General features: G+C 41.0%; 1 protein-coding gene across 1 annotated transcript; it reads left to right on the forward strand.

Annotated features, from left to right (window-relative positions):
- The first annotated feature begins 4676 nt into the window (after positions 1-4676).
- Positions 4677-15624, forward strand: LOC137607491 (4-galactosyl-N-acetylglucosaminide 3-alpha-L-fucosyltransferase 9-like). Its single transcript, XM_068333312.1, has 2 exons — positions 4677-4779; positions 14185-15624. The coding sequence occupies exon 2, from the start codon at positions 14185-14187 to the stop codon at positions 15274-15276; it is 1092 nt and encodes a 363-aa protein (XP_068189413.1). The 5' UTR covers positions 4677-4779; the 3' UTR covers positions 15277-15624.
- Positions 15625-17315: the final 1691 nt, after the last annotated feature.

The raw sequence follows: 17315 nt of genomic DNA on the forward strand, positions 1-17315 counted from the left end.
CACCTTTGTACTATATAAAAGTGTTTCTTTAATAAATGGAAGTGCGCTGCGTTCTCGAAATGCAGCGCACAGGAGGATGCTGTCAACCAATAGCATGTGCGTACAGTATCACATGACTACCTACTAAAAATCTACAATGCAGTGAAGCTGTGCATCTTGAAGCACGAAAAAACGAGAGATTATTGTATATAAATTATTCTTTAAATGACACTGGATGCTTATCTAATGTACTTGTATAAGCAATGTAGGGCTTACAAATCTCCATTAGTATTTGCATTTTTATTATTGGTTTGGCTTTAGCTGATACTGTTGATAATTGATAATAATTTCAAAAATAATTTTCCTTGTAGATAAAAGTGACATAGTTGTTGCAGCCTTTCAACATAAAAACGAACAAGGAATTGACTTAATAGCAGATTACAGATTAATGAATGTAAAATCACTGACTCATTTCTTTCTCTTATTCCACAGATGAATCCTTCACCTACCAAGAAATTATTTTTTGTGGCAACAACATGTGCTGTGCTCATCTGCTGTACATTTACAGTACTTCTATTTTTTAATAACTTTTCTCCTAAATGGACAGCTCCACCTTTTTTAGCTGCCATTAATAATTCTAAAAGTGTGGAAACAAAAAAAAAGCCCATTGTCCTGTTGTGGTTCTGGCCTCTTGGTGTACATTTTGATTTCAAAGAATGCTCTCGTGTCCACAATATTGACGGCTGTATTCTGACTGATGACAAATCTCTGTATAATGAAGCCGAAGGAGTAATTATCTTCCACAAAGGTATTTCACGGGACTTGTCAAACCTGCCACGAAGTCCACGTCCAGGTTTCCAGAGGTGGATTTGGTACCATGTGGAATCCCCAACAAATACGGCAAAGATACCAGGACTGGAAAACCTGTTCAACTTGACACTGAGCTACAGAAAAGATGCAGACATCACGGTGAGGAACGAGCTCACCATCAGACCCAAAGACATGAAAGATGACTTTGTTCTGCCAAAGAAAGACAATCTCGTCTGTTGGGTTGTCAGTAATCATGATCAACACACTGGAACAGCTGTGAGAGAAAACTATTATCATGAATTGTCCAAACACATTGCGATCAAAGTGTATGGTACAGCTTTTACACTTCAAAGGCTGAGTTTTGATGACTACTACACAACGATTTCTCGCTGTAAATTCTACCTGTCATTTGAGAACTCAGTCCATAGAGACTACATCACAGAAAAGGTTAACGGGCCCCTGTGTGCAGGGACAATACCTGTAGTTCTGGGTCCCCCAAGAACAAACTATGAGGTGTTCTATCCCTCTAGTGCCTTCATTCACATAAATGATTTCCCTGATGCAAAGTCATTGGCAGATCATCTACACTTCTTGGATAAAAATGATGAGGCGTACATGAAGTACTTTGAGTGGAGAAAGCACTACACAGTGAGTCGTCATGTCCTGACACTCCAAGAAGAATTTGTTCAGCCTGTCTGTCTTGCCTGTGATTTTGTGGCAAAAAACAAGGAATATCGCGAAATGCATGGTCTTTATGATTGGTACTTTTCCTAAAACACTAACTGAATGTGATGAAATGAAAACATCTTTATGTCAATATGCAGATTAATGAACACACTCATGAATATTGAGCCTGTAACCTTGGCTCATGTGAGCTGGCTAAGTTCAGCTGGTATACCTGTTTTAAAATTTTGATTTTGTTTTAATTAAAAAAAAGACATAAAACATCAATAGGCCATTCTTTGTTGAGTCAAGTGATGGATTTTTTCCTCAAGTGTGAAAGTGATTGTGTCTGTGTGGTCCCGCAATAAACTGGTGACTTGTTCAAGGTGTACCCTGCCTCCCGCCTGATGTTAGCTGTGACTGACTCCAGTGAAATCTTGTGACCTGGAAGTGAATGAATAACATGGAAAAATTTGTTTCAAGTGTAAATATTTGTTTCTGACTACAAAATTTGGCTTTTATGAAAATAATAATTGAAATAAAATAAAAATGAGTCAACTGTGTCAATTATAGAATGATCGAATGCAAACATTACCGGGACTGACTTGAGTTCATCCCAAGACAAACACATAGAGAGACAAGGAACCATTCATGCTCACAGTCACCAGTTAATTGCCATTTGAGTTCATTTAAATGCCATTGCTGCAGTGGAAAGTGTCAGCAGCACCAAGTTCCTGGGTGTGCACATCTCCGAGGACCTGTCCTGGGACCGTAACACCGCATCGCTGGCCAAAAAAGCCCGACAGCGCCTCTACTTCCTACGCAAACTGAGGAGAGTGAGAGCCCAACCCCCATCATGCTCACCTTCTACAGAGGCCCCATTGAGTGCATCTTAACCACCTGCATCACCGTGTGGTACGGCGCCTGCACCGTTTCCTGCCGTAAGACCCTGCAGCGCATCATGAGAGCAGCTGAAAAGATCACTGGTGTCTCTCTCCCTTCCCTCACAGACATTTATACCACCCGCCTCACCCGCAAAGCCATCAGCATTGCAGGTGATCCCACCCACCCCTCTCACAGCCTTTTCAGCCTGCTGCCATCAGGTAGGAGACTGCAGAGTCTGCGGGCCAGAACCAGCAGGCTCAGGGAGTTTCTTTCACCAGGCGGACAGGAGGCTCAACTCCCTCCCTGCTCTACCCCCTGCCATAGCCTTGAACTCTACCCTCATACTGCCCTGCCCTCTCCCCAGCACCTGACTACCCCCCCCCCCATCAACTCAGGGACTATGCACGCGTCACTTCCCCTATGGGATTAAGGAGTGTAGAGATGTTTACCATTCCTTGTGTTTCGTCTAATACTTCGTACTGTACTGTCTGATGTACCGCCCGTGTTGTACTGCCTGTTGTACTGCTTGTGTTGTCCTGCCTGTGTTGTCCTGCCTGTGTTGTGCTACCTGTGTTGTACTGTCTGTGTTGTACTGCCTGTTGTACTGCCTGTTTACCGTGGGTCAGAGAGGACTGCAATTTCATCTGTGCTGTATGTCTTGCATATATAATAATAATAATAATAATAATAATAATAATACATTTTATTTATATTGCACTTTACATTATAAGAATCTCAAAGTGCTACAAAGACAAAGAGAGCATAAAACATATAGTGAAGTAAACTAATAAAAACAGCACAACCCAACAATAAGGCATATATAAAAGACTAAGGAAAGGTCTTTTTAAAAAGGTGAGTCTTTAAGCCACGTCTGAAAGAATCCACAGTCTGTGGCGCTCTCAGATGGTCAGGGAGAGCATTCCATAGACTGGGAGCAGCAGAGCAGAAGGCTCGGTCATCCATGCTGTGCAACTTCGTTCTGGGGACCTTGAGGAGGTTGGCTGTGCTGGAGCAGAGGGTGCGTGAGGTGGTCTGGGGGGCGAGGAGTTCCTTTACGTAGGCTGGAGCGTTACCGTGTACACACTGGTGGGTGAGGAGGGAGATCTTATATTTGATCCTGAGTCCCACAGGGAGCCACTGCAGTGATTCCAGGATGGGGGTGATGTGGCCATATTTCCGCACCCTCATCAGGATCCTAGCAGCACTGTTCTGTATGTATTGGAGCTTGTGAATGCTCTTGCTAGGGATCCCGATGAGGAGCGCATTACAATAATCCAGCCTGGAGGAGACAAAGGCATGGTTAGTGGTACATTTGACAATAAAGCTGACTTTGACTTTGACTTAGAATTAAGTCAGGAGGACAAACAGCTTTCTAAAAAGAGAACAAAAACATTTTCAAGAGACAAGGACACATTAAATTAACATGGGTAGAAAGCCAGGACAGATGCAGAAAGTAATTGAAATGCATGACTGTAACTGGTGTGGTTTGAAACCAAAAGACATACACTGCCTTCCTGCCTGTCTGTCAACTCTGATGCTTTTTCTGTTGACATCACTATAGATTCCTGATTGGTGTGTCTCAGGCCCCATGAACTTGACAGGATTTAAATTATGGATTGTTTGCCATCAACAGACATGGAACATAGAAAATCAGTCTGCAGGTATCCATGAGAAATAATGAAACATTTCCTTGACCTGCCCATAACTGTTTGTTCGACCTTTTTTTAGAGACAAAGTACTTCATTGACAAAAGCTGACAGTTTCCATTCTATTCTATTTTAATCTTACTGTCATAAGAAATTGAAGATAAACATATAGAACATTGCTCGTGTAAAATCAAGGGGATATGCAGACTGTTTTTCAGGTTGTTTTGTCATAAAACAAAACACTCAGGAAAGAACAACCTCAGTGTTTTGTTTTGTGACAATTTTTTTAAAGCCAAGATTGTTTTGAGCCTCTGTGTATGTCATCAGAGTGTACACCATTATTGCTCTAACTTTGTCTATAAGTCATAATAATAATTTTCTTCCAATAGCTGACAGTGAAGCACATGTAACCTCCAACTTGAGCTACAAATGTTTCCTTGTATATGAACTGTGTAATGTATTGTTTGTTCTTTGTTGCCTTTCATTTGCAGCATTCACAGGTATTTACCCTGTGTGTGGACTGCATCTGTGAGTGTTTGTCGAAGTATGATGACTAATCCCTTCCTGAGTGTTCACGGAAGTCACATTCACAAGTTACAGCAGACATGTCATCCTACAAATGGATTCTCATTAGATCAAACAAAAAGACTCCAACTGGTTTTTCTAGTTGAGTTTAATGCCTGGTAAACAAATCATTGTTGGATTTACGAAAGGACTCACTTGGTGTCAAGAGTCACACACTTGCAGTAAGACTTCAGCTGAATGTTGGAGAGAGGCTTTAAATTCTCCAGAAAAGGTGAGACCTCTTTAGCATGTTTTAATTCTTTAAGTCTTTAGTAAATAAGAATCTCAAGCATGTTTACTGACATGCAAATTGATGACTAGTTGATGAACTTTATAGTTACCATAGTGGGACTGTGTGCGTGCGTGCTTATCTCTGTTAACGTATAGGTATGGCTCCGAGGTGCACCGGAGTGTGTCCTGCCTCACGCTCCCAGTAGCCTGGGATAGGTCCTGCAACCCTGCATCCGCTATAGCGGATGAAGCGAGTTGGAAAAGGATGAATAGATGTATGGAAGTGCGCCTTTAAGATACACTACACTGTAAAAAAAATAGTCAGTCTGAAAGCGGACGATAGATTCTCAAATGTGGAGGTACTTCTTTCTCTTCTTCCCAGGATGAATCCTCCACCTCCCACGAAATATGTTCAATGAACTCATACATTCAAATAGGATCAAATGAAAAACTTCTGAGTTTAATTTGATTGTAATAAAAAAATGAACAAATCCGTAACAGCCTTGTTCACACAATAAAAAAATCAAGTTAGTCTTGCTGATCGTTGTTCTGTGATAACAGAGCAAGTTCAAAATTCTTCTGTCATAACAGAAAAATTTGCTAAATTAAAATATCAAATGATCAAAATTGTATTTGGAAGCGCATAAAATAAAATAATCGTTGCACTGAATTATATATTTTTCAGTTTAATTTCTTCTTTCCAGACATGTTATTACACAACAGACTTCACTTTCATCAGTATTGAGACATCAACAACAACATCCGAAAAGAAAAAAAAGGGTTAACGGGTAGAAGCCATTGGCTTGTAAGGTTCCCGTCCCCTAAATCATCAACATCTCTCTCATTACAGCACATTGTCAACCAATTCATACATTGCCTGTCACAAATCAATTTCATTTTTTAAATTCTGGTACATTGTTGTTTTGAGAAGAGTCCAAATTTTGTTAATGTTCATTTTGTTACTCCTTTCAAGGGTTGTTTCTGGTCAGTAGTGTCCTTGTTTAGTCAGCATTCCTTTCCTCTCCACTTTCATAGCAGTCATAACATCTTGCATGTACTCAGTTACTGCACAAAGGTTACAATGACATTTGTTTCACAGGATTGACAATATTAAGTTTAATTCGCCAAAACAGTGCAGTCCTTTAACCATCATTCACGTCAGAAATATAACCTCGCAAAACATGTTTTTAAATGCTTTTTTAAAGGCAGTTAGAGTTCCCATACTCCTAATTTCATTATCCAGTTCATTATCCAGTGAACGATAATGAAAATGTTTTTTATGTGGTTCTTGCTTTTATCTGTACAAATGCTGTGTTTTCTCTTAGTTGGTAATTGGATTCATTAATCTGTATTTGTGATTGTATATTTTGAGGTAAATTGTTATTGGTGGCTTTATACATAAGTTGTACAGTTTTATAGCTTATGATGTCCTGTATTTTCAGTAGTTTAGATTCAACAAATAAGTGGTTTGTGTGAGCTCTATAATGTTCATTGTGAATAATCTTTAAGGCTCTTTTCTGGGTCAGTAATAAAGGTTGTAAGACACTTTTATATGTGTTTCCCCATACTTCAGCACAGTAGTTCAGATTGGGCAGGGTTAGTGCACAATATATTCTATGGAGTGCCTTCTGATTTAATAGTTTTTGAGTTTAACAGAGTATGGATACACTTCTAGCTAACTTTATTTGCAGTTGTCTTAAATGAGGTTACCAATTTAGCATCTCATCAATAATCACTCCTAGCATTTTAAATTCATTAACCCGTTCAATATCTACATCAGTTACCTTAATATTGATTTTGTGTTTGCAACTTTTCTTCCCGAATAACATACAGTATACTTAGTTTTGGTTAGGTTCAAGGATAATTTGTTTATATCAAACCATAATTGCATCTTGGCTAATTCCTCGTTTACTGTTTGAGTTAGTTTATTTATATCATTTCCTTTGCAGAGGATGGTTGTATCATCCGCAAAGAGTATCATTTTAAGTACCTTTGAAACCTTACATAAATCATTAATGTAAAGTATAAATAATTTTGGACCCAACACTGACCCCTGTGGTACCCCACACAATGTCTAATGTTTTTGATGTCCTCCCGCCCAGAGTAACATATTGAGACCTCTCATGTAAATAACTCTTTATCCAATTTAGTACTGTACCCCTAAATCCAAATCGTTCTAGTTTCTCAATTAGAATTTCATGATCAATTGTGTCAAAAGCTTTTTTTAAGGTCAATAAAGATTCCTATGGAGTACAGCTTTTGATCCATGCCATCAGAAATGACTTCTATTGTTTCTGTTAGCGCTAATGCAGTCAAATGATCCTTCCTGAAGCCGTACTGACTACAGTCAAGGAGATTGTGCTTTGTTATGAGTTTATCCAGTCTGTTATTGAACAGCTTCTCTAGGATTTTTGATAACTGTGGTAGTATTGAAACAGGTCTGTAGTTTGTAAATTCACAAGCATCCCCATTTTTATATATCGGAACCACTTTTGCAATCTTCATTTTGTCAGGAAACACCCTAGTTTGAACCATGTGTGTAAATGGTTGCAGAATTCCATCCAATATGTCCTTAACTAGCTTCTTTTAAGAACAAGGGAGATGTGCAGAGTTGTGGCAACTACAGAGGAATAAAGCTGTGAGCCATACAATGAAGTTATGGGAAAGAGTAGTGGAAGCTAGACTAAGGGCAGAAGTGAACATTTGTGAGCAGCAGTATGGTTTCATGCCAAAAAAGAGTACTACAGATGCAGTATTTGCTTTGAGGATGTTGATAGAGAAGTACAGAGAAGACCAGAGGGAGCTGTTTTTGTATATCTGGAGAAAGCTTATGACAGGGTGCCCAGACAGGAACTGTGGTATTGTATTAGGAAGTCTGGAGTGTCAGAGAAGTATGTTAGAGCAGTGCAGGACATGTATGAGGACTGTAAGACAGTGGTGAGGTGTGCTGTAGGTGCGACAGAGGAGTTCAAGGTGGAGGTGGGACTGCAACAAGGATCAGCTCTGAGCCCCTTCTTGTTCGCTATGGTGATGGACAGGCTGACAGACGAGGTTAGACAGGAATCTCCATGGACTATGATGTTTGCAGATGACATTGTGATCTGTAGTGAGAGCAGGGAACAGGTGGAGGAGAAGCTAGAGAGGTGGAGGTTCGTCCTGGAAAGGAGAGGAATGAAGGTTAGCTGCAGTAAGACAGCGTACATGCGTGTGAATGAGAGGAACCCAAGTGGAAGAGTGAGGTTACAGGGAGAAGAGATCAAGAAGGTGGAGGATTTTAAGTACTTAGGGTCAACTGTCCAGAGCAATGGAGAGTCTGGAAAAGAGGTGAAGAAGCGTGTACAGGCAGGATGGAACGGGTGGAGGAAAGTGTCAGGTGTGATGTGTGATATGAGAGTTTCAGCTAAAATGAAAGGAAAGGTGTACAAAACTGTGGTGAGACCAGCGATGCTGTTTGGTCTAGAGACAGTGTCACTGAAGAAAAGACAGGAGGCAGAGCTGGAGGTAGCAGAGATGAAGATGCTGAGGTTCTCTCTGGGAGTGACCAGGAAGGATAGGATCAGGAATGAGTACATCAGAGGGACAGCACATGTTAGAAGTTTTGGAGATAAAGTCAGAGAGGCCAGACTGAGATGGTTTGGACATGTCCAGAGGAGAGATAGTGAATATATTGGTAGAAGGATGCTGAGTTTTGAACTGCCAGGCAGTAGGCCTAGAGGAAGACCAAAGAGGAGGTTTATGGATGTAATGAGGGAAGACATGAAGGTAGTTGGTGGGAGAGAAGAGGATTCAAAGGACAGGGCTAGATGGAGGAAATTGATTTGCTGTGGCGACCCCTGAAGGGAAAAGCCGAAAGGAAAAGAAGAAGATGTCCTTAACTAGCTTCATATCAAATCCATTCACATTAGTAGAAGTTTTTCCTACGCATTGATTGACCAGAGTCCTGTACCATAAAGCTGGATTAAGGCTTAGCGAGATAACTTCAGGCTTAACCCTGGCTTTTCGGTACCATAAAGGTGACTGACTTCCTATCGGGCTACGTTGTCGCGGTAACGTATGCTGAACACCTAACCGGCTCCAGAGCAGGATAAGTTCAGGATAAGAGCTCAGCAGGTATAACAGCCCCACCTACTGACCGATCAGTTCTCTTGGAAAATGGGCTGTCCGTTTTATGAGAACCCGGTGGATCTTGGTGCACAGCTTGTGCGAACAGCGCTCAGGCGCGAGAGAATATTTAGAGATCGCTGTAATCCGTTCAAATTGCCTGAACTGTACGAAAGGTAGAGGTTTTGGGGAGAGGGGTTACATTACATCTGTCAGCTGCTGGAGCCTTACATCAGTAATGTAACAGCACCGCAACCACGCACTGACAGTCCTGCAGACAGGGTGCATTGCACTGAGGTTCTTTGCCACAGTTAATATATTTCTTAGTGATGTTCGTAATTATTATGATGTCCTTAAATCCCTCGTTGGATGGGTTACAAGCAATCCACAGATAAAATGCCATTAATCAATTATTTGTTTACGTAAATCATGGATTGATTCATTCATAGGTACTTTTATGTATTCTGTTGGCGATGCCGAAAACCTCAGAAAGAACACAGTATGTAGAGCTATTCATAAAGTCGCGGGGGCTACAATCACACGCCATAACCAAAAATGTCGTACACACATATATTTATGGAACACACAAATGTTACTGTAGTCAGATATACAAGTGCAGTCATAGTGGGGAAGTAATATTATAATGGCACTAACTTCCGCATTGACAGTCGGCGATTTTGTGCCAGCGATCCTTGCGCCAATTGGCAGCTGCAACTGTGTTGCTTTTTGCCTGGATTATTGATTTGTATTGCTCATATTTATTAATTATTATTGTTTGCTCCTACGTTGTGAAATATGCGGCTCGGGCCGGTTTGTTGCATGTTTGCGATTGGTCGCATGCAGCAACCTCCGCCCTTTTTATGTGAGTGCGCACAGATCTAGAGTGGACATGCCTGAATTAAATTAGTGAGTTGATAGCCGGCTTTATGGTACCGAAAATCCGGAGGGCGGATGTCTCGGTAAGTGAAGCCAGATAAGTAAGAGGAAGCCCGGCTAGGTTAATCAAGCTTTATGGTACAAGCCTCCGTTCACACAAGTCAAGTTATATCCATCCAAATATTATGATGAAGCCGGGATAAGTAACACACAGACTTCAAATGCAATTTTTTGTGGGTCTTTATTGTGTTCCCCAAATCAAGATATAATATTGGAAATAATTATAAATGAAATTTAAGTTGTTTGTTGAATCAAGTCGTAAATTTACCAACATAATCAGATATGGTTTGCATAAAAATTATTCTTTTTCTGTTTCCCAATTTTAACACATGTTAAACATGTTACCATAAAAGTACATAAAAATGCAAAGAAAAATACAGGAATAAATACGTAGAAAAATGCGTAACAAAAATCATGTAACAAAAATACATAACAAAATACAGTATATCAGTGGCACCTCTGGCTAGCTTAAACACACTGGGCCTGTTTCACAAAGCCAGTTGAGTGGAAAACCTGGGTGAGTTAACCCTGAAATCAGGGAAAACCAGGGTTTTCGGTTTCACAAAGGGAGGTAACTTAACCCAGGGTTAGAGCTGTTTCACGTAGCGAGGTAAACTGAACCTCTGGGTTTGTTACCGCAGTAACAGACTCTCTGAACATAACCTGGTCGGGAGCAGGTTTTATTCCACAAACCCAGGGTTTCTTTTGACTCCGCCCCCTTTCACCGCCGCTCGAGCGGCTGAATTTCCTGGTTCTGTCGGACGGAGAGTTTTACCGACGTCAGGTTTAATAAATAACTCCATATTTTAGAGGTGGTTTTTTTTTCATCTGTCTAACATAGCATGTTAGTTTGACGTGGAGCCCCTTGATGGAGTTTCCGCATTAATTCACAGAGAAATAAATATTTTTGTATCGCGTTTTGATGTCCAGTCATATCCAGACAGTTTATGATTTATGACAGTTCACGTCCCAACACACACACACACACACACACACACACACACACACACACACACACACACACGCGATCCATCCTCACGTCTGCAGCAGCGCTGTGTGTAGCGCTCCGTTCAGTTTTTCATTTTTTATTTGCAAACGGTGATTTTCCTATATAATGTGGGAGATGCTCAGTGTGCCAAACTTTTACCCAGTTTTTCTATTTCCCTGGAGAGAAAACCGTCAGAATCATCAAGGAGGAGTTCCACAGGACTGCAGGTGAATGATGTAGAAATCTGATAAATTCATTTGAAAGCATGTTCTCTTAATGATATTTTCTGCAATGTTAGTAACATTAATTTCTTTTCGGATGTCCCAGTGTAATTTGCTGCCATAGATGGTACCCATATTCCCATCAAGACTCCCTCACATAATGAAGGTGATGATTTGAAGAGGATGACAATTCACAGAAAATATATGCAGGTACAAGTACATTGACTACTGTTTCAAAATGTTAAAGACCGCATCATAGATAAACTAACATCTGTCCAGATCACATGTGATGCTGCAAACAACATTTTCCGCCCTTATTTTTATAGCGCCTAATCACTTCAGCAGACATTTCAAAGAGTTTTAACAGACGGACACCCAACAGAACCCTCCAGAGCAAGCATAAGCAGCAGCAGCGGGGAGGAACTCCCCTCAGTATTGATGTGGAGACGGAGCGGTCCTGATCGGTTCCTGACTCACGGGTGTATGATGAGTCTCACCTGAGCAACAAGCTAATGCAGTAACTAAAGATTAGCACAATAATTCATTTGTCTACATTGTTTAATCCACTCTAATGAATCTATTTTCTATCACAGGAGAGTCTGATGGTTGATTTCTGGGGGACAGGGGTCACCCATGCCCAACCGAGGCTGCTGACCCCTTGCTATCTATCTATCTGTACATTGGATGTGACGGACTGTCCAGCTTGCTCTGTTAAAAAAGCATGAGAAAGTGTTGATCCTTCAGTGGAGGCTAAATGTCACTCTGTATTGCACCAGAATGTTAAGCAATAGGAACAATCGGTAACAGAATATATTCGACCACCTTTCTTTTCTTCAATTTCCTGTTACTTTCTTTTTCTTTTTATTAATTATGTATAATTTGACTAAAAGACACAGAGAATTAAACATGGAATGCCTGAAAGCACATTTATGTGTGTGACAAGAGCATTCTGTCGGCGATAAAAGTAACAGACTCTCTGAACATAACCTGGACATAACATAAAATATTAGACCACCTATGTTTTCTTCTATTTCTTGTTAATTTCTTTTTGTTTTTATTGATGATTAACTCCTGTGTGTATCATTTGACTAAAACAGACATAAAATAAAACTTGGAATACCTTAGAGCAATTCTAAGCAGTACAATGCCACAGCCACTGATATAAGAACTAAAGCAGTTTTGGCTATTACTGTATCAAAAGAGCTACATGTCAGCTCTTGATTTCAGTTCTTAGATAATATAGGTGTACGCAATGGTGTGAATATCCTTATCAACTATTTTTGTAACGTGAATATGTCGATTTACTGTTTTATTTACACAACAATAAAACGTTTAAATATATTTCCTTATTGAACAGAACCTGATATACAGTAGATAAGAGCGCATTTATGTGCGTGAAAAGAGCATTATGTTGGGGATAAAACAATTGATAGTCAAACGTCCACTTAATACTTACTGTACAATATCAAACATAATGAGGATGAGGAGGATCCCTAACGAGATGATGCAGAAGTCTGACCTGTGGGAATGATGTTTTTATACTTCATTCTCAGCTGCTGACGTGCGCTTCTCCCCCCGCTGGATTGCACCTAAATAAAATAAATTAATAAACTGTTATTGAAGCCATTTACTTCCATATTTTTACTGTGAGTGCAACACACTACGTTTAAAGTTACGCATCGACTTGAGCAGCAATTCACTCCCACGACATGTCGCTCTTCTTTGCAGCTGCAACACTGTTCTCTTTCTTGTCCTCAAAGTCTTCATATTCATGAATTAAAATCTGTACTCCGACTGCTGTAAAGTGCTGCGGAGCACGTCTCATCCGTCGTCATTGTGAATCGTCAACTCGGGGCTCCATTGATGATGGCTTTTTTTTTCGAGTTGTCATGTCTGTTAAACTGCGGGTCAACTTACTCTGGGTTAGAAAAACTAACCCTGAAACTTATTTGTGAAACCGAAATCCCTGGTTTTTCCAAGTTCAGGGTAAAGCAACCCAGAACCACATGTTTACCTCAGCGTAGGTTAACCCTGCCTTTGTGAAACGGGCCCACTGAGCTCCGGTAGCACACATGATAATGTGATCCACCAGCATCAGCAATCCTAAGCTTGGCATGTCCAGAAATCGTCTCATGGTCGGCAAAGGTGACTCAACTCCGTGAAAAACCGGCATGATACCGTTTACTTCCGGTATTTTCCAAGAAAGCGCGCGTCTCCTAGAGACCGTCACTCTGCCCCCCTCTGTCCAAAGTTAATTCTTACAGCAGGACTACTTCTTCTTTTCCTTTCGGCTTTTCCCTTCAGGGGTCACCACAGCAAATCAATTGCCTCCCAACTGAGAATATATTAATTACAGTGGTTTTTATTCCCTGAGTATCTTTAAATAGTTTTACCACCTGGTTACAATGATACAAAATGTTTGGTAGGTATTATACACTGTATACATACAGTATACATGGAGTGTATATAATATACATGTATATACTGTATGTATGCAGTAATCCCCCATTACTAGCAGTTAATGCATTCCAGCACTACCTACCAGAAAACTAAATTCTGCAATATAGCGATGAGCTATTTATTTTATTTTTTGCAGTCATTTTAACGTTTGTGGACTCTCCCCATACTGATATTAAACCATCTTACATATGCATTACCTTTTCCCCACATTCTTACGCACTGTTCCAAACACCTTTGTACTATATAAAAGTGTTTCTTTAATAAATGGAAGTGCGCTGCGTTCTCGAAATGCAGCGCACAGGCGGATGCTGTCAACCAATAGCATGTGCGTACAGTATCACGTGACTACCTACTAAAAATCTACAATGTAGTGAAGCTGTGCATCTTGAGGCACGAAAAAACGAGAGATTATTGTATATAAATTATTCTTTAAATGACACTTGATGCTTATCTAATGTACTTGTATAAGCAATGTAGGGCTTACAAATCTCCATTAGTATTTGCATTTTTATTATTGGTTTGGCTTTAGCTGATACTGTTGATAATTGATAATAATTTCAAAAATAATTTTCCTTGTAGATAAAAGTGATATAGTTGTTGCAGCCTTTCAACATAAAAACGAACAGGGAATTGACTTAATAGCAGATTACAGATTAATGAATGTTAAATCACTGACTCATTTCTTTCTCTTATTCCACAGATGAATCCTCCACCTACCAAGAAATTATTTTTTGTGGCAACAACATGTGCTGTGCTCATCTGCTGTACATTTGCAGTACTTCTATTTTTTAATAACTTTTCTCCTAAATGGACAGCTCCACCTTTTTTAGCTGCCATTAATAATTCTAAAAGTGTGGAAACAAAAAAAAAGCCCATTGTCCTGTTGTGGTTCTGGCCTCTTGGTGTACATTTTGATTTCAAAGAATGCTCTCGTGTCCACAATATTGACGGCTGTATTCTGACTGATGACAAATCTCTGTATAATGAAGCCGAAGGACTAATTATCTTCCACAAACATATTTCACGGGACTTGTCAAACCTGCCGCGAAGTCCACGTCCAGGTTTCCAGAGGTGGATTTGGTACCATGTGGAATCCCCAACAAATACGGCAAAGATACCAGGACTGGAAAACCTGTTCAACTTGACACTGAGCTACAGAAAAGATGCAGACATCACGGTGAGGAACGAGCTCACCATCAGACCCAAAGACATGAAAGATGACTTTGTTCTGCCAAAGAAAGACAAACTCGTCTGTTGGGTTGTCAGTAATCATAATCACCACACTGGAACAGCTGTGAGAGAAAACTATTATCATGAATTGTCCAAACACATTGCGATCAACGTGTATGGTACAGCTTTTACACCTCAAAGGCTGAGTTTTGATGACTACTACACAACGATTTCTCGCTGTAAATTCTACCTGTCATTTGAGAACTCAGTCCATAGAGACTACATCACAGAGAAGGTTAACGGGCCCCTGTATGCAGGGACAATACCTGTAGTTCTGGGTCCCCCAAGAGCAAACTATGAGGTGTTCTATCCCTCTAGTGCCTTCATTCACATAAATGATTTCCCTGATGCAAAGTCATTGGCAGATCATCTACACTTCTTGGATAAAAATGATGAGGCGTACATGAAGTACTTTGAGTGGAGAAAGCACTACACAGTGAGTCGTCATGTCCTGACACTCCAAGAAAGATTTGTTCAGCCTGTCTGTCTTGCCTGTGATTTTGTGGCAAAAAACAAGGAATATCGCGAAATCCACGGTCTTTATGATTGGTACTTTTCCTAAAAGACTAAATGAGTGTGATGAAATGAAAACGTCTTTGTGTCAATATGCAGATTAATGAACACACTCGTGAATATTGAGCCTGTAACCTTGGCTCATGTGAGCTGGCTAAGTTCAGCTGGTATACCTGTTTTAAAATTTTGATTTTGTTTTAATTAAAAAAAAGACATAAAACGTCAATAGGCCATTCTTTGTTGAGTCAAGTGATGGATTTTTTCCTCAAGTGTGAAAGTGATTGTGTCTGTGTGGTCCCGCAATAAACTGGTGACTTGTCCAAGGTGTACCCTGCCTCCCGCCTGATGTTAGCTGTGACTGACTCCAGTGAAATCTTGTGACCTGGAAGTGAATGAATAACATGGAAAAATTTGTTTCAAGTGTAAATATTTGTTTCTGACTACAAAATTTGGCTTTTATGAAAATAATAATTGAAATAAAATAAAAATGAGTCAACTGTGTCAATTATAGAATGATCGAATGCAAACATTACCGGGACTGACTTGAATTCATCCCAAGACAAACACATAGAGAGACAAGGAACCATTCATGCTCACAGTCACCAGTTAATTGCCATTTGAGTTCATTTAAATGCCATTGCTGCAGTGGAAAGTGTCAGCAGCACCAAGTTCCTGGGTGTGCACATCTCCGAGGACCTGTCCTGGGACCGTAACACCGCATCGCTGGCCAAAAAAGCCCGACAGCGCCTCTACTTCCTACGCAAACTGAGGAGAGTGAGAGCCCAACCCCCCATGATGCTCACCTTCTACAGAGGCACCATTGAGAGCATCTTAACCAGCTGCATCACCGTGTGGTACGGCGCCTGCACCGTTTCCTGCCGTAAGACCCTGCAGCGCATCATGAGAGCAGCTGAAAAGATCACTGGTGTCTCTCTCCCTTCCCTCACAGACATTTATAACACCCGCCTCACACGCAAAGCCATCAGCATTGCAGGTGATCCCACCCACCCCTCTCACAGCCTTTTCAACCTGCTGCCATCAGGTAGGAGACTGCAGAGTCTGCGGGCCAGAACCAGCAGGCTCAGGGAGTTTCTTTCACCAGGCAGTCAGGAGGCTCAACTCCCTCCCTGCTCTACCCCCTGCCATAGCCTTGAACTCTACCCTCATACTGCCCTGCCCTCTCCCCAGCACCTGACTACCCCCCCCCCCCATCAACTCAGGGACTATGCACGCGTCACTTCCCCTATGGGATTAAGGAGTGTATAGAAATGTTTACCATTCCTTGTGTTTCGTCTAATACTTCGTACTGTACTGTCTGATGTACCGCCCGTGTTGTACTGCCTGTTGTACTGCTTGTGTTGTCCTGCCTGTGTTGTCCTGCCTGTGTTGTGCTACCTGTGTTGTACTGTCTGTGTTGTACTGCCTGTTGTACTGCCTGTTTACCGTGGGTCAGAGAGGACTGCAATTTCATCTGTGCTGTATGTCTTGCATATATAATAATAATAATAATAATAATAATAATAATAATACATTTTATTTATATTGCACTTTACATTATAAGAATCTCAAAGTGCTACAAAGACAAAGAGAGCATAAAACATATAGTGAAGTAAACGAATAAAAACAGCACAACCCAACAATAAGGCATATATAAAAGACTAAGGAAAGGCCTTTTTAAAAAGGTGAGTCTTTAAGCCACGTCTGAAAGAATCCACAGTCTGTGGCGCTCTCAGATGGTCAGGGAGAGCATTCCATAGACTGGGAGCAGCCGAGCAGAAGGCTCGGTCACCCATGCTGTGCAACTTCGTTCTGGGGACCTTGAGGAGGTTGGCTGTGCTGGAGCAGAGGGTGCGTGAGGTGGTCTGGGGGACGAGGAGTTCCTTTACGTAGGCTGGAGCGTTACCGTGTACACACTGGTGGGTGAGGAGGGAGATCTTATATTTGATCCTGAGTCCCACAGGGAGCCAGTGCAGTGATTCCAGGATGGGGGTGATGTGGTCATATTTCCACACCCTCATCAGGATCCTAGCAGCGCTGTTCTGTATGTATTGGAGCTTGTGAATGCTCTTGCTAGGGATCCCGATGAGG

Source organism: Antennarius striatus, chromosome 14, assembly GCF_040054535.1.
Source record: "Antennarius striatus isolate MH-2024 chromosome 14, ASM4005453v1, whole genome shotgun sequence".
Taxonomy (NCBI): domain Eukaryota; kingdom Metazoa; phylum Chordata; class Actinopteri; order Lophiiformes; family Antennariidae; genus Antennarius; species Antennarius striatus.